The 22791-nt window shown below is 45.1% G+C and overlaps 2 protein-coding genes and 1 long non-coding RNA gene across 13 annotated transcripts in view; 1 reads left to right on the forward strand and 2 right to left on the reverse strand.

Moving 5' to 3' along the window:
• Positions 1–5136: 5136 nt before the first annotated feature.
• LOC112236784 (SKI family transcriptional corepressor 2) lies at positions 5137–9158 on the forward strand. 3 transcript variants are annotated; one of them, XM_024405400.2, is made up of 4 exons: positions 5137–5296; positions 6662–6726; positions 7220–7440; positions 8122–9158. In XM_024405400.2, the coding sequence occupies exons 3-4, from the start codon at positions 7285–7287 to the stop codon at positions 8902–8904; spliced, it is 939 nt and encodes a 312-aa protein (XP_024261168.1). In that variant the 5' UTR covers positions 5137–5296; positions 6662–6726; positions 7220–7284; the 3' UTR covers positions 8905–9158. The 3 variants fall into 3 exon arrangements, with proteins under 3 accessions (XP_024261168.1, XP_024261167.1, XP_024261166.1); XM_024405398.2 differs by having other exon boundaries at positions 5141–5296; positions 8119–9158; XM_024405399.2 differs by lacking the exon at positions 6662–6726 and having other exon boundaries at positions 5139–5296; positions 8119–9158.
• A 340-nt stretch (positions 9159–9498) lies between these two features.
• On the reverse strand, positions 9499–11746 carry LOC121847735. 5 transcript variants are annotated; one of them, XR_006084575.1, is made up of 3 exons: positions 11455–11746; positions 11062–11186; positions 9499–10943 (listed from the first exon to the last, which is right to left on the reverse strand). It is a non-coding gene; the product is annotated as an uncharacterized LOC121847735 (long non-coding RNA). The 5 variants fall into 5 exon arrangements; XR_006084574.1 differs by having other exon boundaries at positions 9499–10968; positions 11037–11186; XR_006084573.1 differs by having other exon boundaries at positions 9499–10993; positions 11037–11186.
• Positions 11747–11894: 148 nt separating this feature from the next.
• The window catches only part of mars1 (methionyl-tRNA synthetase 1), a 45752-nt gene continuing 34855 nt past the window's right edge, over positions 11895–22791 (reverse strand). The window contains exons 16-23 of one of the 5 annotated variants that reach the window (XM_042330050.1): positions 21508–21639; positions 20668–20772; positions 19449–19644; positions 18032–18103; positions 17580–17609; positions 15524–15640; positions 14927–15062; positions 11895–12513 (exon numbers count right to left, since the gene is read on the reverse strand). In XM_042330050.1, coding sequence (XP_042185984.1) covers positions 12500–12513; positions 14927–15062; positions 15524–15640; positions 17580–17609; positions 18032–18103; positions 19449–19644; positions 20668–20772; positions 21508–21639 — 802 coding nt within the window. In that variant the 3' untranslated portion in view covers positions 11895–12499. Of the gene's footprint in view, positions 12650–14810; positions 15181–15523; positions 15641–17579; positions 17610–18031; positions 18104–19448; positions 19645–20667; positions 20773–21507; positions 21640–22791 lie in introns of those variants that run through there. The other 4 variants (XM_042330042.1, XM_042330045.1, XM_042330053.1 and 1 more) reach the window with 4 other exon arrangements.

Genomic DNA, 22791 nt, shown 5'->3' on the forward strand with positions numbered 1-22791 from the left:
CTGCTACCAGATACAGTACAATTGAACTTTGAACCTTTTTGGATATTTTAGCCATTGAAGTATATTTACTAAAACTCTGATGTGGAATAAGGCTAATGATAAAGTTGTGAGGGGTGGTAGTGCTGGTGTTTGAAACAGCCAGGTTGATCAGTTGATATAGCCTAGTTTCTATCTGATCGGCTGTGGGGAAATGAAAACTATCAGTACAATCTCTTCTTGCCCCTCGTCGACCTCTGGCTGGCCTCATCACTGTCGGCTTTTTTTTTTTTACCGTGACTACCTCGGCTGTGTTTATTTCCTCTTCCTTCCTCTGCGCGTGTGGCAGGTTCCCTCTCCTTCTCAGCATTCTTAAAGTCTGCGTGGGTATTCCCCGCCATCTCCCTTCTAAACTAGGCCCCGCTTAAATTTGGGTAATGTCCCGGACACCACCGATGTGACCTGTCTTTTTAATCTCAGAGGGAGCATCCTCCCAAACTTTGTTCAGACGCCCAACTCTGTCTTTGGGTTTATTTGGGGGCTTTTCTTTCAGGCATGCGCAGTCGCTGAGAGGCGATCTTTTAGAAATTCCATAACAATAATGCACCTGAAGAGCCGCTCGTCCGTTCTCTGAGCTGTTCTGTAGACCTGTGCTGCGCCTTCCTCCACCTTTATTATAGACTATAATAAACCCAACAATTGCTAAGCATTCAACCTGAGCAGTCCTACAGTAAACAGTCAGGATACATAGAGTAGAGTAGATGCATAAAATAGAATAGAACTTGACTGTCCATTATTTTTGTTCTGTGAGAGAATGGGCAGGAGGGGCACAGTGTTTATGAAAAGCATAACACCCAAGTTTAAGCTACAATATTATTCCATTGACCCAGCGTCGACCGGGTTTGGCCGTCCTCGTAAATAAGAATGTTATTAACTGACTTGCCTAGTTAAATAAATATATATGTTTTTTAATCTGATGTACGGGGTATGGATATTTTTCTTAGGCTATACATTATATTATTATTATTATTATTATACACCATACAGGAATAAACTCTAATTTAACAAGAGCATATATCAATAGGCTTTATGACGAATCAGATAAAGTTCATAAGCAATTACAGTGAGCAAAGAGAGTCAGGTTGAGATGAGTGCTTTTGCAAAACTCAGACAGCATTGATACAACCGTGTAATTATACTTGTTACCTACAGTGAGGCAAAACAGTATTTAGTCAGCCACCAATTGTGCAAGTTCTCCCACTTAAAAAGATGAGAGAGGCCTGTAATTTTCATCATAGGTACACTTCAACTATGACAGAGAAAACGAGAAAAAAAATCCAGAAAATCACATTGTAGGATTTTTAATGAATTTATTTGCAAATTATGGTGTAAAATAAGTATTTGCTTTTTTTTTCCCCCTCATCAATCTACATAGAATACCCCATAATTACAAAGCAAAAACAGGATTTTAGAAATGTTTGCAAATGTAAAAAAAAAAAAAACTGAAATATTCCATTTACATTAGTATTCAGACCCTTTACTCAGTACTTTGTTGAAGAACCTTTGGCAGCGATTACAGCCTCGAGTCTTCTTCGGTATGACGCTACAAGCTTGGCACACCTGTATTTGGGGGATTTTCCCATTCTTCTCTGCAGATCGTCTCAAGCGCTGTCAGGTTGGATGGGGAGCGTCACTGCACAGCTATTTTCAGGTCTATCCAGAGATGTTCGATCGGGTTCAAGTCTGGGGCTCTGGCTGGGCCACTCAAGGACATTCGGAGACTTGTCCCGAAGCCAATCCTGTGTTGCCCTGTTGGAAGGTGAACCTTCGCCCCCAGTCTGAGGTCCTGAGCACTCTGGAGCAGGTTTTCATCAAGGATCTCTCTGTACTTTTCTCCATTCATATTTGCCTCGATTCTGACTAGACTCCCAGTCCCTGCCGCTGAAAAACATCCCCAGAGCATGATGCTGGCACCACCATGCTTCACCGGAGGAATGGTGCCAGGTTTCCTCCAGACATGACATTCAGGACAAAGAGTTCAATCTTGGTTAAATCAAACCAGAGAATCTTGTTTCTCAGGTCTGAGAGTCCTTTAGGTGACTTTTGTCAAACTACAAGCAGGCTGTCATGTGCCTTTTACTGAGGAGTGGCTTCCGTCTGGCCACTCTACCATAAAGGCCTGATTGGTGGAGTGCTGCAGAGATGGTTGTCCTTCTGGAAGTTCTCCCATCGCCATAGAGGACCTCTGGAGCTCTGTCTTAGTGACCATTGGGTTCTTGGTCACCTCCCTGACCAATGCCCTTCTCCCCAGATTGCTCAGTTTGGCTGGGCGGCCAGCTCTAGGAAAAGTCTTGGTGATTCCAAACTTCTTCCATTTAAGAAAGATGGAGGCCACTGTGTTCTTGGGGGCCTTCAATACTGCAGAAATGTTTTGGTACCCTTCTCCAGATCTGTGCCTCAACACAATCCTGTCTCGGAGCTCTACGGACAATTCCTTCGATCTCATGGCTTGTTTTTTGCTCTGACGTGCACTGTCAACTGTGGAACCTTTAACAGCTCTCGAGTGGCGCAGCGGTCTAAGTCTCCCGGGTGGCGCAGCGGTCTAAGTCTCCCGGGTGGCGCAGGGGTCTAAGTCTCCCGGGTGGCGCAGGGGTCTAAGTCTCCCGGGTGGCGCAGGGGTCTAAGTCTCCCGGGTGGCGCAGCGGTCTAAGGCACAGCATCTCAGTGCAAGAGGCGTCACTACAGTCCCTGGTTCGAATCCAGGCTGCATCACATCCGGCCGTGATTGGAAGTCCCATTGGGCGGCGCACAATTGGACCAGCGTTCGTCCGGGTTTGGCCGTCATTTTAAATAAGAATTTGTTCTTAACTGACTTGCCTAGTTAAATAAAAGGTTAAATTAAAAATAATAATACATCTCAGCGTCACTACAGACCCCGGTAGACAGGTGTGTGTCTTTCCAAACCATGTCCAATCAATTTAATATACCACAGGTGGAATCCAATCAAGTTGTAGAAACATCAAGGATGATCAATGGAAACAGGATGAACCTGAGTTCAATTTCGAGTCTCATAGCAAAGGGTCTGAATACTTATGTAAATAAGGTTTCTGTTTTTTTTATTTTGAAAACATTTGCAAAAATTTCTAAAAAACCTGTTTTCATTTTCTCATTATGGGGTATTGTGTTTAGATTCATGAGGGGGAAAAAATAATTTAATCCATTTTAGAATAAGGCTGTAATGTAACAAAATGTGGAAAAAGGGAAGGGGTCTGAATACTTTCCAAATGCCCTGTACACACATTGGTCTGTCTTTCATATACCTGTTTTACAGTTCAATTGTGTCGTTTATTGATTTCTCTGTAGCCTACAACCTTTTGTTACTCTTGTGAATAACATTTCCTTCTTTTTTTGTCCCTGAGCATCAATGTTATTATTAGCTACTGTATTAGTATTTAGTTATTAGGCCTATGATTATGATCATTAGTATTTCTATGATTATCAAACTAAGAAAATAGATAGGCTTATGGAATAATATTGTGGTGTAAATTTATGTTTTGCTTTTTATAAAAACACTGTTGCTCATCCCATCACAGACTATGATAACAAAAAACCCAGCCTGTGGCAACAAAGCCCCGTGTCCTCTAAGTATCCCACTAACGAATACTATATACACACGCTACACGACTGGACTCAATAAACAGACAAAGTATTTCGCTCAACTACTCAGCAACAGACCCTCAAGTCGTGACGTGGAAAACCGAGGCTCATCGAGCGCTTTAACCCTGGTCCCGGAGACCGGAGCTTTCTATTCGCTACTCGCGCACGCGACGCGTCTCATATCGGCGCTGTTGCTGGGCTGGTAAACTGCGGGTGTTGTTGCACGGTGCATTTAAACACTTGTCTGTCTGTTGGAGTTAAGGAATTAACCGTTATTAAGTGTCAACGGATGAAATAACATAGGAAGTTAAAGACGTTATTATAAAGACAATGCGCGTGTTGGTTTTAAAGGGTTAACCTGAATTATGTATGTTTTAATATCAGTTTTCATCGACACTGGCAGCTTGTTCATGATCATCATCCCGCAAGGCACAGATAGAGGGGAGTTTAGGAACTCGCGATCAAGAAGTGTGGGATGTTGTTTTAATAGCCCGCGCCCGTCACTCCACACAGAGACACGAGGGCAATATAAAAAGAAACGAAATGTCTGAAATGAAATAATATCCTAATAACACGGCATTCCTTTAGAATAAACACAGCCAATAAAATAAAAAATAAAATAAAAAATCCATCCCTATAGGGTTAAATTTCATTATGTTTCCTTTGAGACAAGATGGGGATGCTACCTATGGCATACATAGGCTATATTGCATTGTTTCCTTTGAGAAAAAAAAATAGGTTTGAAGTTGAATTTGTTGCAGCAGACCCTACTACTCTTGTGAAATAATATTATACACACAGAAAGCAGGACAGAGTCGGACTTTAAAGCATTTTATTACTCTCACAAACTTGAATAGTGTACAATGTGGCCCTCACGCGCATAAAGAAAACGGTCCCCAAACATAAAGATAAATACCGGAGAATAATAGAAGCAAGCCTATATCAAAAACGGAAAATAAAAACCGATCTATTATTGGATACAAAACGAGACAATATTCCAAACATAGTTGCTTTCTTTATTCCTTTCACAATATCCTACAACTGAACATAAATTATAAATAGCCTATAGTGTCGCCTAATATTTGTGAGCAAAACTTTCTTTTGACATTCTAAAATATTCTTGCATAAGTGTATTTTTTTATATTTTTGTTAGAGCCCGAGACTGTTAAATAAAACATGCTCTGGTTCTCCCGGTCTTATTTCCGACTAGAAATTGGTTGCCAAGCATTGCATCATTCCTTTCATGTGACTCCCTTACGCCCCAAATTCGTCCTGGCTGCATCACATCTTCACGTCACACAAACTACCCAGAGTGGAGACAAACCAGTGGCACTTTAGAGCCCGCCTTTACTGTAGAATACAATTACCAATTGGATGTCGCCAAGCAAAATAATTTAGCGCGTAGATTACTATGGTACCATCTGGTTGTCAGTCATTTCATCATCAGCTAATGGGCTTCGGTTAAGTAAAAACTAAAAAAAAACTTCCCGTCGAGTTCGGTTGGCGTCACCATATATAAAGATCACCGGGAGTTCCCGAAAAATCACATTCAGTATCCTAAAGCCGAACAATGGTTAACATGAGCTATCACCAATCTCAACTAAAATATATACACAGTCCGAACCCAAGACAGTCGAGAAAGCGAAATACTAAAACAAAAAGGGTAAGTGTATGTTATTCTGAATAGTTTTTAAAGTTGCTGATTGTCTTTTAGGGACTTCTATAGGAGTTCTAATTTTAATTTGGCAGCTGATCGTCTCTCGTTTCTCCTTTTGGAAAAGAATGTGAATGTCATGTCTGTTTTAGGACAGCAGTTGCCGTGTGCAATTATAATTGACATTTGTTATATTTATATCCAAGATTGAGAGGGATATTTGACTGGATATTTGACTTTGACCCCCAAGTGGCGTTCTCTCTGCTACGAGCTCTCTCGTTCTCAGAAGTTTGACATAACAGAGACAGCTGAGCTGTCAAACGTTTACATAACGTTTTACAAAGTTTTGTTTCGGTTTTATTAACTTATTATTTACTGTTATCAAAGTTCGGGCTTTTGTTTGATCAATCTATAAGATGTCATTTATCCAGACATTATTTTTGTTTTGTTAATAGCCTATTAAATAACACAAATAAACACTCATTTGTCTTGACAGAATAAGATCGCATGGCTATTCGGAGTGGATTTTTCATTAGGATTAGTACAGAAAGGTTGTCATCGTCTCATCCGGGTGTTTTGTACCGTTTTCACGCAGGCTTTTGTTTCGCCGTCCTGTTCTCTGATTCCATGACGTAATGCCTTGGCTGGGAGAACCAGCGCAGCCTACCTCACCACATCCGAGAAACACTTAGCCTGCAGTTGCATAAATATCACCTTTCTGAAAATCTATTCTTCAAAGAATACATGATAGAAATATTCTTCATAAAAGTATTTGCCAAGAATTGGGCTGCATTTATTGAGGAATGTCTACTTGTCTATGTCATGCTAGCTGTGTTGTGGTCCCAGGTTATTTCACGTCCACCAAGTGGTTTTTAAAGTTCCTTTAACTATTTAATGTCAACGATAAACCTCTATTTTTAGAAGAAGAAAATGTTGCGTGTTGGGAAGATTGCATGTTGAAATCTATTTGTTCTTTTTCGTGAGCTTGTGTAAATCTAAATCAAGGATGTTTTGATCGAAATAGAATTCATTTTGGACTGTGGCAGGAGCCCTCGAGGCCCTACGGAGTGACCGGTTTTTGGATGATTTTCCACACACACACACACACACATTTTTTTTTTTTTTTACCAGAAAATGTGAAACCATAGCATTGTAGTTTGTCAAGTTATTGTATTCATTAAATCAGTTTTATAGGCCTGCGTTCAACCATTTTTAACAATGCTTTGTCAGGTTGTTTATCATGTTGAGTGCCTCAGCTATATTTTCAGTAGCTGTTATAAAATATACATTTATGTTCCTTTAAGCACATTCTAACATCTCAACACACTGTATTGAATAATCGTTGTATTAATTAATGCCATATATTCTTTCTAGACTTGTTGGGACAAATTATCGCCAACGACCAATTGCCAGACTTGATCATAAGAGGCTTTCAGAAGGTGAATTGAGTTTCCTCGTTCCTTCTGCTGACTGTTGTATGACAAATGAACCTCATAACTTAGAGCAATGCATTTATTTTAAAGATTTTTACTTGATGTTTTAAATTAAGTCATCACTACAGCTCATGTTTTTGACAATATAATTCTATATAAAAGACATTGGTTTTTGCAGTAGACCCACGTGTCCACTAAGTGTCACTATTTGACCATTTAGCGAATAAGTGTCTATTTTCAAACAATATAGAAATTACAATACTGGTACTTTGTTCAATTGCTTATCCTCCTTCAACTCTTGATAATTCATAACATGTACTAACTTAGCTGTGCAATAGAACAGTCTCTCTTACATATAGCTTTCACCCGAGTGATTTGAATATGGATCCCGATGCCTAGCCTATTGTAGAGAAACCACATAACAGTTCATGCAGGAGACATATTAAAATAATTATTTCATCATTCTGAAACTGAACCCTCCTGTCTGGACAACCCACAGTCCTGGTCCAGCGCGTTCCAGCGTGTGGAAGACCCATCGGTGTCGACTGACTAACGGAGCGAAAGATGACTGCCGAGTGGCTTCACCTGCCCCCTCCGTACCCCCCAGGTGTGGGACCGCTGTGTGGTGCAGAGTTGGAGGCGTGGTATGAGGACCTGCAGGATATACTGGGATCAGACGGAGGCGGGGCCAAACTGGCGCGTGCCCCTCCCTGCTCTGAGGTCAGTTGAGATTTTAAAAATAGTTTTGATCTATATGGATTGATCTTTCAACGACGACTGATTGATTGATGATCGATGTGTTTCGGCTTTTGAATCAGTTGTTTTCTTCTTCTCTTTTTCATGATGCAACTCTTTCCACAGTGCTGATGTAAGAAGCTCCTTCAACATAACCATTCCCTAACGTACACACTTTCCTCTCCTCTGTCCTCTCTCCTCTCCTCTGCTCTGTCCTTTGTCCTCTTCTCTGTCCTTTGTCCTCTCTCCTCTCCTCTGTCCTTTCTCCTCTCCTCTGCCCTTTCTCTTCTTCTCCCTCTCTCGTTTTCTTCTCCCTCTCTCGTTTTCTTCTCCCTCTCTCGTTTTCTTCTCCCTCTCTCGTTTTCTTCTCCCTCTCTCGTTTTCTTCTCCCTCTCTCGTTTTCTTCTCCCTCTCTCGTTTTCTTCTCCTCCCTCTCTCGTTCTCTTCTCCTCCCTCTCTCTTCTCCTCCCTCTCTCGTTCTCTTCTTCTCCCTCTCTCTCTCCTCCTCCCTCTCTCGTTTTCTTCTCCTCCCTCTCTCGTTCTCTTCTCCTCCCTCTCTCTTCTCCTCCCTCTCTCGTTCTCTTCTTCGCCCTCTCTCGTTCTCTTCTTCTCCCTCTCTCGTTCTCTTCTTCTCCCTCTCTCGTTCTCTTTTATTTTCTTCAGAAGGAGCCGGAGTTCCTAGATGTTCTGGAGAGCTGTTCCCTGACATGGCTGACAGACGGGGTGGGTGTCGGGGGCGAGGTGTGGGACGGAGGTGAGGGGGTCCAGAGGGTCACGATCCCAGAGGAGCCTCCTACCCATCCACCCCACCACACCTCCTCCAACACCTCCCATCCGAGTCCAGCTGAGGAAAGGGCGGAGAGGCAAGGGGACAGGGAGGGAGGGAGGGATGGAGAAAGAGGTGGCTTGTTGCCCCCAGAGTTCTTTGAGTTGCTGAACGAGGGAGGGGTGGGCATGGTGGAGACCGGAGGGGTGGGCATGGTGGAGACAGGAGGGGTCATGGTGAGCGGTAGCCACCACCACCATCATCATCAGCTTCATCATCACTCCGACAATGTCCAACAACCTGAGTCTCCCTCCGCCAGCGAGGAGGAAAACACCTGTGTCCCCGACTCTCCCTCCTGCTCTTCCTCCTGCTCTTCCTCCGCCTCTCCGTCTACCTCTCTCAACTGCTCTCCTCCTTCCTCTCCTACTAGCACCTCGTTCTCCTCGTCTCGGCAGGACAAACGCAAGAGGGGCAACTCTCTGTCCTTCCCTTCCTCTGGCTCACACTCATCCTCCTCTTCTGCAAAGAAGAGCAGGAGAGAGAGGGAGCAGGAGAACGAGAGGAAGGTGCAGGAGCTGACAGATCAGAACGAGAGGTTGAAAGCGGAGATAGACAGACTGGGAGAGGAGGTGCAGAGGACACGCCGAGCCCTGATAGAGAGACTAGTTAACACCAGGAAGTGAGGGAGGAAGGAAGTAACAAGGCAGAAAATGAGCATTTGGAATAGCAGGTTGGCGGTGAAGGGTTTAACACGGTAGTGACTTTAAAATGCATTTCCTTGACAGCATTAATTAAGAGAGAAACCTTTTCTAGACAGCATTAAGAGAGAAACCAAAAGATATGTTTTAAGAAGAAAGTTAAATGATAATTTTCTGAAAAACTGTATGAGAAAGTAAGAAGGAAAAAGGGGTAGATATAAAGAGCGAGCGATGGAAGAGTAAGTCAAAGGAACAGCACGGAGAGAGAACGGTGGCAGACAGATGGACATACAGGGTGTAAAGTAATGGAGGAAAATGTCCAGACATAGATGGACATACAGGGTGTAAAGTAATGGAGGAAAATGTCCAGACATAGATGGACATACAGGGTGTAAAGTGATGGAGGAAAATGTCCAGACATAGATGGACATACAGGGTGTAAAGTGATGGAGGAAAATGTCCAGACATAGATGGACATACAGGGTGTAAAGTGATGGAGGAAAATGTCCAGACATAGATGGACATACAGGGTGTAAAGTAATGGAGGAAAATGTTCAGAAGGTAGATGGGGTCATGCTCTCTGTTGAGAGGCTACAGTGTACTGTATCTACATGTAGGCCCGGGCATCTCAGGAAGCATCTTTGAAATAGATGGGTTAACTAACGTCGAAAGATTGGGCCGTTTAGGTTATTCAGTCTAGCGCAGAGTTCAGTATGAAGTACGGATGGGTTAGATTCAATTAACCGATTGGGGCCTTTGATTCCAAAAATGAAGGAATTGATTCGGAAGCATCTACCTATGAAGATTGTGAACCAACACTTATCCCAAGGGTTGCATGGGTCACGTTCATTAAGCATCAAATACAAAGAAACAAATTGGGACTACATGGACAATGTTGCAAAACATTTTGAAACGTTTTCTGTTGGGTGCCCTAATGAATGTGATTGGGCGTTTTGCTCGTTAAGCCTAGTGAAGTGATTAGTGAAAATTCTGATTTGTTTCGGGGTGTCGGCATTGATTCCAAAATTATGGCTAATCGAAAAAAACAATTCAAGTGATTTTTTCCCCATTGCTAGGAGTTATTGATTGGGGGTTTGGTAGGATTTTTTATTGATCGGGCTCCGTCAACGAAGCGATTCTGACAACCTTGTGTTGGACTCATTCCTCGTATGAAGGTAGTGAGAACTAAAACAAGGACAGTGCATTTCATAGTCACAACATCCTTTATCTAGCCTGGTTAAACCTGACTGAATGCTAAGCCTACCTTTGTTTCCCAGGGAAGCAACCGGGAAACGTAGCTAAATACCAGGCTATCCCTTATCCGCCAACCTCAAACCTAAAGACTGCAGAGACCATCAGAGATAATGTTTCGTGTCCAGTTTGTGGAGTAATATAGAGCTCAGGAAAGTCAGTAACTCAGTACTTATATAAGACGCTACGGCTTTACTGTGCGTTGATAGTTTTACACCTAGAACGGTGGATAGTTTTACACCTAGAACGTGGATAGTTTTACACCTAGAACGTGGATAGTTTTACACCTAGAACGCTGGGATAGTTTTACACCTAGAACGTGGATAGTTTTACACCTAGAACGTTGGGATAGTTTTACACCTAGAACGCTGGGATAGTTTTACACCTAGAACGCTGGGATAGTTTTACACCTAGAACGTGGATAGTTTTACACCTAGAACGTGGATAGTTTTACACCTAGAACGCTGGGATAGTTTTACACCTAGAACGCTGGGATAGTTTTACACCTAGAACGTGGATAGTTTTACACCTAGAACGTGGATAGTTTTACACCTAGAACGCTGGGATAGTTTTACACCTAGAACGCTGGGATAGTTTTACACCTAGAACGCTGGGATAGTTTTACACCTAGAACGTGGATAGTTTTACACCTAGAACGTTGGGATAGTTTTACACCTAGAACGCTGGGATAGTTTTACACCTAGAACGCTGGGATAGTTTTACACCTAGAACGTGGATAGTTTTACACCTAGAACGCTGGGATAGTTTTACACCTAGAACGCTGGGATAGTTTTACACCTAGAACGTTGGGATAGTTTTACACCTTGGGATAGTTCTACACCTAGAACGCTGGGATAGTTTTACACCTAGAACGCTGGGATAGTTTTACACCTAGAACGTTGGGATAGTTTTACACCTAGAACGTTGGGATAGTTTTACACCTAGAACGCTGGGATAGTTTTACACCTAGAACGCTGGGATAGTTTTACACCTAGAACGCTGGGATAGTTTTACACCTAGAACGTGGATTTACACCTAGAACGCTGGGATAGTTTTACACCTAGAACGCTGGGATAGTTTTACACCTAGAACGTTGGGATAGTTTTACACCTAGAACGCTGGGATAGTTCTACACCTAGAACGCTGGGTTAGTTTACACCTAGAACGCTGGGATAGTTTTACACCTAGAACTTTGGGATAGTTTTACACCTAGAACGCTGGGATAGTTTTACACCTAGAACGCTGGGATAGTTTTACACCTAGAACGCTGGGATAGTTTTACACCTAGAACGCTGGGATAGTTTTACACCTAGAACGCTGGGATAGTTTTACACCTAGAACGTTGGATAGTTTTACACCTAGAACGCTGGGATAGTTTTACACCTAGAACGTTCATCTTTTTCTATCAAATTGACTGAATTTAGTGGTAGTGATATTTACAATGTAGAGCTCTACCCTGATTCACATATATATATATATTTTATATACTCCTGTATTATACGAACACAGTTCTACTGAAATAAAACCTTCACTGTACCCATATTGATTCAACATTTCACTGTAAATGATGCATCGGTTTAGTGGTTGAATTATTTCTGTTAAATTACAGGGAAACATTGTATGTACTTTGTTATTGTATGTTTAGAGTTGCAAATAAAATCCTTTAAAAACATTTTTATTGTCTTGGAATGTCTATTTGATTGAAATATAAAGTGAGATGCATATCAGGTCCAAACAAATTGCTTTAATCTTTGAAGGTGTCAAATTAAGAAAATAATAACATTTCAGCCTCTGTTTCTGAATTCATTTATCACAGAATTTGCACAAAAAAAAAAAGAGTTATTTTTAGCAAATGTATTTATTTGATTGAATAAATGGGAAATATGTAAAAACATGACTTTTTTTTATATAACAATATTACAATATCATTATGCAGACATCATTCTACACCCACCGACCTGAACTACTGGCTGCATAGTGACAGTAGAACCGTAGCCGGGTGCCACCAGCCTGGTCGCAGCGACACCATTTTATATCTCTTCATGATAACCTTGATAAAATGACGGGGAACCCACCGAGCCAGCAGCCTACTAGAACCTGCTACTTCGAGTAAAGAGATGTAGAAATAGTCTTGACTGAATATTTACCCTCCCCTCTTCGATTACTGATCTTTCCTATTACTCTGTCGCCATAAGCAACAAAACGTTGTCTTCCATCCTGTCACAGATGTTGTTTATGTGTCTCATATTTCTTATTATTATTATTCAAATCTTGCCTCTACTTCTCTCATATTTGTCCAGTCTCTTGTCGGTCTTCTCTCTCTTTCTAATCACTTCTTCTTGCCTTTTGTCAGCACTGGTTCTGGGTCCTTTCCCTCAGCCAGGGACAGCTGTTTCTTCAGTTCCAGTAGTTTGGTGACCTCTGCTCCAATCACAGTTTTCTCTGCCTTCTGGCCCTTCAGGGTCCGGACCTTCTCCCCCTGGTAGAGAGCAGAGAGCAGGTTAGACTGACGACATTACCAACTAGCACCTTCTCTCCCTGGTAGAGAGCAGAGAGCATGTTAGACTGACGACATTACCAACTAGCACCTTCTCCCCCTGGTAGAGAGCAGGTCAGACTGACGACATTACCAACTAGTACCTTCTCCCCCTGGTAGAGAGCAGAGAGCAGGTTAGACTGACGACATTACCAACTAGCACCTTCTCCCCCTGGTAGAGAGCAGGTCAGACTGACGACATTACCAACGAGCACCTTCTCCCCCTGGTAGAGAGCAGGTTAGATTGACGACATTACCAACTAGCACCTTCACCCCCTGGCAGAGAGCAGGTCAGACTGACGACATTACCAACTAGCACCTTCTCCCCCTGGTAGAGAGCAGGTTAGACTGACGACATTACCAACTAGCACCTTCTCCCCCTGGCAGAGAGCAGGTCAGACTGATGACATTACCAACTAGCACCTTCTCCCCCTGGCAGAGAGCAGGTCAGACTGACAACATTACCAACTAGCACCTTCTCCCCCTGGCAGAGAGCAGGTTAGACTGACGACATTACCAGTCAGTTAATTAATGAACACCTTCTCCCCCTGCCATAGATAACCCAGTGGTTGAACACAGTGAGTCAGTATTATCAACTAGATACCTTCACTTGGTCTGCACAAGGTGTCAAGCTCACTGAGGGGCCAGGTGTAGAAGTTGGTAACAGTTAGCTAGCTGAGGGGTCAGGTGTAGAAGTTAGCTGGCTGAGGGGTCAGGTGTAGAAGATAGCTGGCTGAGGGATCAGGTGTAGAAGATAGCTGGCTGAGGGGTCAGGTGTAGAAGATAGCTGGCTGAGGGGTCAGGTGTAGAAGTTAGCTGGCTGAGGGGTCAGGTGTAGAAGTTAGCTGGCTGAGGGGTCAGGTGTAGAAGTTAGCTGGCTGAGGGGCCAGGTGTGACAGTTAGCTGGCTGACTTGGCCAGGTGTAGAAGTTAGCTGGCTGAGGGCCAGGTGTAGAAGTTAGCTGGCTGAGGGGCCAGGTGTAGAAGTTAGCTGGCTGAGGGGCCAGGTGTAGAAGTTAGCTGGCTGAGGGGTCAGGTGTAGAAGTTAGCTCACTAAGGGGTCTGTTGTAGAAGTTAGCTGGCTGAGGGGTCAGGTGTAGAAGTGGGTAACAGTTAGCTCACTGAGGGGCCAGGTGTAGAAGTTAGCTCACTGAGGGGCCAGGTGTAGAAGTTAGCTCACTGAGGGTTCAGGTGTAGAAGTTAGCTCACTGAGGGATCAGGTGTAGAAGTGGGTAACAGTTAGCTGGCTGAGGGGCCAGGTGTAGAAGTGGGTAACAGTTAGCTGGCTGAGGGGCCAGGTGTAGAAGTGGGTAACAGTTAGCTGGCTGAGGGGCCAGGTGTAGAAGTGGGTAACAGTTAGCTGGCTGAGGGCCAGGTGTAGAAGTGGGTAACAGTTAGCTGGCTGAGGGGCCAGGTGTAGAAGTGGGTAACAGTTAGCTGGCTGAGGGGCCAGGTGTAGAAGTGGGTAACAGTTAGCTGGCTGAGGGGCCAGGTGTAGAAGTGGGTAACAGTTAGCTGGCTGAGGGGCCAGGTGTAGAAGTGGGTAACAGTTAGCTGGCTGAGGGGCCAGGTGTAGAAGTGGGTAACAGTTAGCTGGCTGAGGGGCCAGGTGTAGAAGTGGGTAACAGTTAGCTGGCTGAGGGGCCAGGTGTAGAAGTGGGTAACAGTTAGCTGGCTGAGGGGCCAGGTGTAGAAGTGGGTAACAGTTAGCTGGCTGAGGGGCCAGGTGTAGAAGTGGGTAACAGTTAGCTGGCTGAGGGGCCAGGTGTAGAAGTGGGTAACAGTTAGCTCACTATAGCCGTTTACATAATTGAGACTTAATTCTCTATTGAAAAACAGTGGTTTGCTTGGCGCAAATGCCATTATTGGGCGTGTTATGTGAAGTTGGGTCATTAATACCAGCTAGATAGTCCTCATTACCTCAAGCCCACCCATGGATACACGGATATGACTTGAAATGCTATGGTTGTGTCACTTTACACATGACTATGTCCCGCATGGCAAAGTAACAAGATATTTCTGGTGAAAATCATGTCTTAGGGGCCAGTTATTTCATTGTTTCACCCCTAATTCCTAATTCGTTACATTCGTCCCCCCCATGTTACCTGTTCTGCCACAGCCAGTGTTAACTCCCTGGCTCTCTCAGCGTCTGCGCCGTTTACTGCAGTCTGAGCAGCCGGATCTGAAGCTGGGGTCGTGGCAGGCTGGGCTGTCGTCTTGCCTTTTGTCAGCACTGGTTCTGGGTCCTTTCCCTCAGCCAGGGACAGCTGTTTCTTCAGTTCCAGTAGTTTGGTGACCTCTGCTCCAATCACAGTTTTCTCTGCCTTCTGGCCCTTCAGGGTCCGGACCTTCTCCCCCTGGTAGAGAGCAGAGAGCAGGTTAGACTGACGACATTACCAACTAGCACCTTCACCCCCTGGCAGAGAGCAGAGAGCAGGTTAGACTGACGACATTACCAACTAGTACCTTCTCCCCCTGGTAGAGAGCAGGTTAGACTGACAACATTACCAACTAGTCAGTTAATTAATGAACACCTCACCGTGGAGCAGAAATAATGTCGAATAGAAGAGTCAGTCATCAGGACAAATATCACGTTTCGATATTTGATCGAGAGGTAACATGAGCATCAGGAATCATCCACATTACACAGTATCCCACATTGGTAACATATCCCAATATCAGGACGTCATACAAACGAGACATCTTGGAAGAAAATCATGTACTTTGTAACTGTCTTAGGGGACGATTATTTAATTGCTTAAACTTCCATTGTTTCACCCCTAATTCCTAATTCGTTACATTCGTCCCCCCATGTTACCTGTTCTGCCACAGCCAGTGTTAACTCCCTGGCTCTCTCAGCGTCTGCGCCATTCACTGCAGTCTGAGCAGCCGGATCTGAAGCTGGGGTTGTGGCAGGCTGGGCTGTCGTCTTTGGCTAGAATAGACGGGTTTCAGATGTTAAGCAATTCTTCTCCAACAATCACTAGTACATTTCACTCTCAGAAAATAAACATTTGTTGTTAAGAAAGCTGTCATACAATGTTAATGGGTTAATGGGAACAATTTTCATTCCCTCAAATAAATTAAATAAAAGCACACATTTTCTTATTTTATCCGGAGCGATAAAATCTAATTGTTTAGTATGAGTTAGTGTGCATTAATGAAGACATATGGGCCACACATGAATGGAACACCAATATGGAACGTTAAGTGTCTACAGTAATATGGAGTGTCTACAGTAATATGGAGTGTCTACAGTAATATGGAGTGTCTACAGTAATATGGAGTGTCTACAGTAATATGGAGTGTCTACAGTAATATGGAGTGTCTACAGTAATATGGAGTGTCTACAGTAATATGGAGTGTCTACAGTGTCTACAGTAATATGGAGCGTTAACAGTGTCTACAGTAATATGGAGTGTTAACAGTGTCTACAGTAATATGGAGTGTTAACAGTGTCTACAGTAATATGGAGTGTTAACAGTGTCTACAGTAATATGGAGTGTTAACAGTGTCTACAGTAATATGGAGTGTTAACAGTGTCTACAGTAATATGGAGTGTCTACAGTAATATGGAGTGTCTACAGTAATATGGAGTGTTAACAGTGTCTACAGTAATATGGAGTGTTAACAGTGTCTACAGTAATATGGAGTGTTAACAGTGTCTACAGTAATATGGAGTGTTAACAGTGTCTACAGTAATATGGAGTGTTAACAGTGTCTACAGTAATATGGAGTGTCTACAGTAATATGGAGTGTTAACAGTGTCTACAGTAATATGGAGTGTTGACGTTGGCCTGGGGGTAGGTTTATAACAGTCATAAATACCCCCCCTTTTCCTCTCTATCCTACTGATGTGACTATTGAAAATCCTTTGGTAAACATAGAGATTCTGGGAACAACAGAAGATGGGGGGGAAATGTACTATATTCTGGTAATCCGACCAGTTGAACATATGGGTTGGTACTTAATGAATATGATGTCAGTTCGGTTGTCATCTGAGACATTCTCATCAATGATAAGATGACATAAACTCTACAGTGGCAAGTCTACACATCAGAGTTATCAGATTCACATGGAATTGTTGTTCAATTTAAATGTTTGAATATGAAATTATTGGTGAAAAGATTAAATGTAATTTTACCTTCCAAATGAGAGATATGGGTTTTCGGTAAGTTAGGGCTCTGCTCAATCAGTGGCCCACCCACGTGAAGAGACATTGGTTATAACCAATGAAACACGACCTCCTCTCCTTTCCTACATATAGCCTTGACGACAATATAACCTCCTGTTCCGAGGACGACGGTCCATATGTTGAAAAGGACTAACATGTCAACTACAGAACGAAGCCAACCTCAGCGTGAGCTTTGGTTGCGAATGGTATGAACTCTGAACTCTTATTCGCTACAGAAGTGATACCTCCTAGCTGTTGAGTTAGCAACAGCAGCTGAAAATGTGGGCTAGGAAAGGACGGACAGAGTATCCCATCTACCACACAATGACGACACTACAACGTATACCGTTCACCACCAGAGACACTCTTCAAAGGACAAAGGACTCTGTTGGGCAACACAGCCTTCCATCTACCACCAGCCTACTGAAGCGCAGCTCAGAGTAAATATTTATTGCATTTTCCTTTTCCAAATGGGCAGTAATTTAGAATGCATAGGATATTGTATTTACGATAGCACAGATTTTCCCTTTGTTCCTCAGTCTTCCCGCTCTTTCACTCAACACTGGAGTGTTAACAGTGTCTACAGTAATATGGAGCATTAAGTGTCTACAGTAATATGGAGCATTAAGTGTCTACAGTAATGTTAAGTGTCTACAGTAATTGTATCACTCCATACAGAACACACAGCAAGGTGAGATACCTTCGGTTTGGCTTCTTCTTCCTCCTCTGGCTGGAAGGAGGGATTGAGGACAAGATTTAGATAAAAGGCCCACTCCTGAATTTAAAAAAACCCAAAACGGCTGCCCTGCCACTGTGGATTTGAGGAGGGATCGAGGAGGAGAGGATATCGATTCCCCTGCACCTATTCAAGGTACGCCAACACACCCCTTCTTGAACAGTTTTGAGCCTTATAATATAATTCTTATTATAATACACTAAGCTAAGAGAACAGCACTGTCTGAGGACAATACCACTGAACAATATTACCGTTGTCCGTTTGATATTTCATCTACCTACCTGTTGAAATATCAAAGTAACCATCCTGGAATTGTATAAAAAAACACTCTTTTTGGTTGAAGTAAATGTTCCTTTCACTACCGGTATTTACACTATTTTAGTCTGTCATCACTTAACCTTCACCACTGTACTGACCTGCTGTCCTCCAAACCTCTTCTTCAGAGACTCAATCTGTTCGGACTCTAGTTTCTGGAACAACGGGCTGACCTGCGTGAGACGGAGTGAGCGGGACAGAGAGAGACAGGGACAGAGAGAGAGAGAGACAGAGGGACAGAGAGAGAGAGAGAGAGACAGGGACAGAGAGAGAGACAGGGACAGAGAGAGAGACAGGGACAGAGAGAGAGAGAGACAGGGAGAGAGAGAGACAGGGACAGAGAGAGAGACAGGGACAGAGAGACAGGGACAGAGACAGGGACAGAGAGACAGGGACAGAGACAGGGACAGAGAGAGAGACAGGGACAGAGAGAGAGACAGGGACAGAGAGAGAGTGAGGGAGAGAGAGAGAGAAAGACAGACACAGGGACAGAGAGAGACAAGGACAGAGAGAGAGAGACAGGGACAGAGAGACAGAGAGAGACAGACAGGGACAGAGAGAGAGAGACAGGGACAGAGAGAGAGACAGGGAGAGACAGAGATAGGGACAGGGAGAGACAGAGATAGGGACAGGGAGAGACAGGGACAGAGACAGGGAGAGAGATAGGGACAGGGAGAGAGATAGGGACAGAGAGAGCGTGAGGGACAGAGATAGCGTGAGGGACAGAGCGAGAAAGAGACAGGGACAGAGAGAGAGAGACAGGGACAGAGAGAGAGAGACAGGTAGAGACAGGGAGAGACAGGGACAGAGCGAGACAGGGACAGAGCGAGACAGGGACAGAGCGAGACAGGGACAGAGCGAGACAGGGACAGAGCGAGACAGGGACAGAGCGAGACAGGGACAGAGCGAGACAGGGACAGAGCGAGAAAGTGACAGAGCGAGACAGTGACAGAGCGAGACAGTGACAGAGCGAGACAGTGACAGAGCGAGACAGTGACAGAGCGAGACAGAGCGAGACAGAGCCATGAAGGAGTTGGAATTTAGACAACTTTATAGTACAAAATCAGACATAGTAATATATAAATAAAAACATGTTTAAATGCCCAAATGTCTCCAAGACAAGAATATTATACTGCTAAGAGCTACTGAGTCTCTAATCAACATCAACATCCTAGAAGATTATACTGCTAAGAGCTACTGAGTCTCTAATCAACATCAACATCCTAGAAGATTATACTGCTAAGAGCTACTGAGTCTCTAATCAACATCAACATCCTAGAGCTACTGAGTCTCTAATCAACATCAACATCCTAGAGCTACTGAATCTCTAATCAACATCAACATCCTAGAGCTACTGAGTCTCTAATCAACATCAACATCCTAGAGCTACTGAGTCTCTAATCAACATCAACATCCTAGAGCTACTGAGTCTCTAATCAACATCAACATCCTAGAAATATAATGGAACACATGACAAAGTGATTTCCCTCTGTTCATATCTAACAGATCTCTCCTCACCGTGCCAATGTGATGCCCGACGGGCAGAGAGCAGACGAAGTTCCCTGTGCCCTGCAGCAGGGTCCCGGTAACGGAGGGCGGAGCGTTCAGCTGCTGGCGGATGGTGTGACTGACCGTTGGCATGTAGGGCTGGAGCATGACGGACAGCAGGCACGCCACATTCACAGACACACCTGTCACTGTACCCGATCGCTGCCTGGAAGAGAGAGGGGGGAGGGCATTACTGAGAGAGAGAGGGACAGAGTGAAAGAGAGAGAAAATTCAACATACCAATTAGGATCTGGCAAAAAAAATACTTGAATCAATTATAGAACCTATTGCCCTGTATGGTTGTGAGGTCTGGGGTCCGCTCACCAACCAAGAATTTACAAAATGAGACGAAAACCAAATTGAGACTCTGCACGCAGAATTCTGCAAAAATATCCTCCGTGTACAACGTAGAACACCAAATAATGCATGCAGAGCAGAATTAGGCCGATACCCACTAATTATCAAAATCCAGAAAAGAGCCGTTAAATTCTATAACCACCTAAAAGGAAGCGATTCCCAAACCTTCCATAACAAAGCCATCACCTACAGAGAGATGAACCTGGAGAAGAGTCCCTAAGCAAGCTGGTCCTGAGGCTCTGTTCACAAACAAACACACCCTACAGAGCCCCAGGACAACAGCACAATTAGACCCAACCAAATCATGAGAAAACAAAAAGATAATTACTTGACACATTGGAAAGAATTAACAAAAAAACAGAGCAAACTAGAATGCTATTTGGTCTTAAACAGAGAGTACACAGTGGCAGAATACCTGACCACTGTGACTGACCCAAACTTAAGGAAAGCCTTGACTATGTACAGACTCAGTGAGCATAGCCTTGCTATTGAGAAAGGCCGCCGTAGGCAGACATGGCTCTCAAGAGAAGACAGGCTATGTGCTCACTGCCCACAAAATGAGGTGGAAACTGAGCTGCACTTCCTAACCTCCTGCCCAATGTATGAGCATATTAGAGAGACATATTTCTCTCAGATTACACAGACACAAAAATAATTTGGAAACAAATCCAATTTTGATAAACTCCCATATCTATTGGGTGAAATTCCACAGTGTGCCATCACAGCAGCAAGATTTGTGACCTGTTGAGAGAGAGAGACAGAGACAGAGAGACAGAGAGAAGAGAGAGAGAAGAGAGAGCGAAGACAGAGAGAGAGAGAGAAATAGACGAACCTGTCTGTTTCATCTCCTTTAATTTTCTTCCAGGGTTCGTTGACCTGGATGTACTGGTTACCGTGGCGAGAGATGTTGAGGATACACTTCAGGGCATCACGGATCCTGATAGGGTGAACAGAACAGAACAGATCCTGATAGGGTGAACAGAACAGAACAGATCCTGATAGGGTGAACAGAACAGAACAGATCCTGATAGGGTGAACAGAACGGAACAGATCCTGATAGGGTGAACAGAACAGAACAGATCCTGATAGGGTGAACAGAACAGAACAGATCCTGATAGGGTGAACAGGGTGAACAGAACAGAACAGAACAGATCCTGATAGGGTGAACAGAACAGAACAGATCCTGATAGGGTGAACAGAACAGAACAGATCCTGATAGGGTGAACAGAACAGAACAGATCCTGATAGGGTGAACAGAACAGAACAGATCCTGATAGGGTGAACAGAACAGAACAGATCCTGATAGGGTGAACAGAACAGAACAGATCCTGATAGGGTGAACAGAACAGAACAGATCCTGATAGGGTGAACAGAACAGAACAGATCCTGATAGGGTGAACAGAACAGAACAGATCCTGATAGGGTGAACAGAACAGAACAGATCCTGATAGGGTGAACAGAATAGAATTAGCAACACGGTCAAATAAGACCTTATTTCAAAGTGTGTTGTACATTATGGTGGTGCTGCATCAACACGAACTCCCCAGACCACAACACAAAATATAAACTTCAACTTTCAACTCTCCATTCTTTTCAGACACTCCTAAAACTGTGTCAGTGCAAGTGTGTGTGTGTGTGTGTGATGAGCAGCATTTTGACAACTTGTTCTTACTTGACTCTGTCCATGAGGTTAATGTACTGCTTCAGCTCCCATCCCACCTGAGCCAACAGTCTCTTGTCCTCCTGCTGAAGAGCCATGGCAGGGACACAGCTCTCAAAGAACTTACTGACAAACATACCAGCCCTGAGAGAGGGAGGGAGGGGGAGAGGGAGGGAGAGAGAGGGAGGGAGGGAGGGGGGGAGAGGGGGAGAGGAGGGAGGGAGAGAGGGAGGGGGATGGGAGAGAGGGAGGGAGGGGGGGGGAGAGAGAGGGAGGGAGGGGGAGAGGGGGAGAGAGAGGGAGGGGGGGGGAGAGGGAGGGAGGGGGGAGAGGGGGGAGAGAGGGAGGGAGAGAGGGAGGGGGATGGAGAGAGAGGGAGGGAGGGAGGGGGGAGAGAGGGGGAGGGGGAGAGGGAGAGAGAGGGAAGGAGGGAGGGAGGGGAGAGGGAGGGAGAGAGGGAGGGGAGAGGGGAGGAGGGAGGAGAGAGGGAGGGGAGAGGAGAGAGGGAGGGAAGAGGGAGGGGAGAGGAGAGAGGGAGGGAAGAGGGAGGGGAGAGGAGAGAGGGAGGGGAGAGGGGAGGAGGGAGGAGAAAGGGAGGAGAGAGGGAGGGGGAGAGGAAGAGAAGGGGGAGGGGGAGAGGAAGAGAAGGGGGAGCGAGGGAGGGGGAGAGGGAGGAGGGAGGGAGAGAGGGAGGGAGGGGGAGCGAGGGAGGGGGGGAGAGAGGGGGAGCGAGGGAGGGAGGGGAGGGAGGGGGAGCGAGGGAGGGGGGGGAGAGGGGGGAGCGAGGGAGGGAGGGGGAGAGGAGGGGGAGCGAGGGAGGGAGGGGGAGAGAGGGGGAGGGAGGGAGGGGGAGAGGGAGGGGGAGGAGGGAGGGAGGAGAGAGGGAGGGAGAGAGGGAGGGAGGAGAGAGGGAGGGAGAGAGGGAGGGGGGAGAGGGGAGGAGGGAGGAGAGAGGGAGGGAGAGAGGGAAGGGGGGAGGGAGGGAGAGGGAGGGGGAGGGGAGGAGGGAGGAGAGAGGGAGGGAGGGAGGGAGGGAGAGAGGGAGGGAGCGGGAGGGGGGGGGAGGAGGGAGGGGAGAGGGAGAGAGGGAGGGGGGGAGAGGGAGGGAGAGAGGGAGGGAGGGAGAGAGGGAGGGAGAGGGAGGGGGAGAGGGAGGGAGGGGGAGAGGGGGAGAGAGAGGGAGGGAGAGAGGGAGGGGGATGGAGAGAGAGGGAGGGAGGGGGGAGAGAGGGGGAGGGGGAGAGGGAGAGAGAGGGAAGGAGGGAGGGAGGGGAGAGGGAGGGAGAGAGGGAGGGA

This window comes from Oncorhynchus tshawytscha, linkage group LG02 (genome assembly GCF_018296145.1).
Source record: "Oncorhynchus tshawytscha isolate Ot180627B linkage group LG02, Otsh_v2.0, whole genome shotgun sequence".
NCBI lineage: Eukaryota > Metazoa > Chordata > Actinopteri > Salmoniformes > Salmonidae > Oncorhynchus > Oncorhynchus tshawytscha.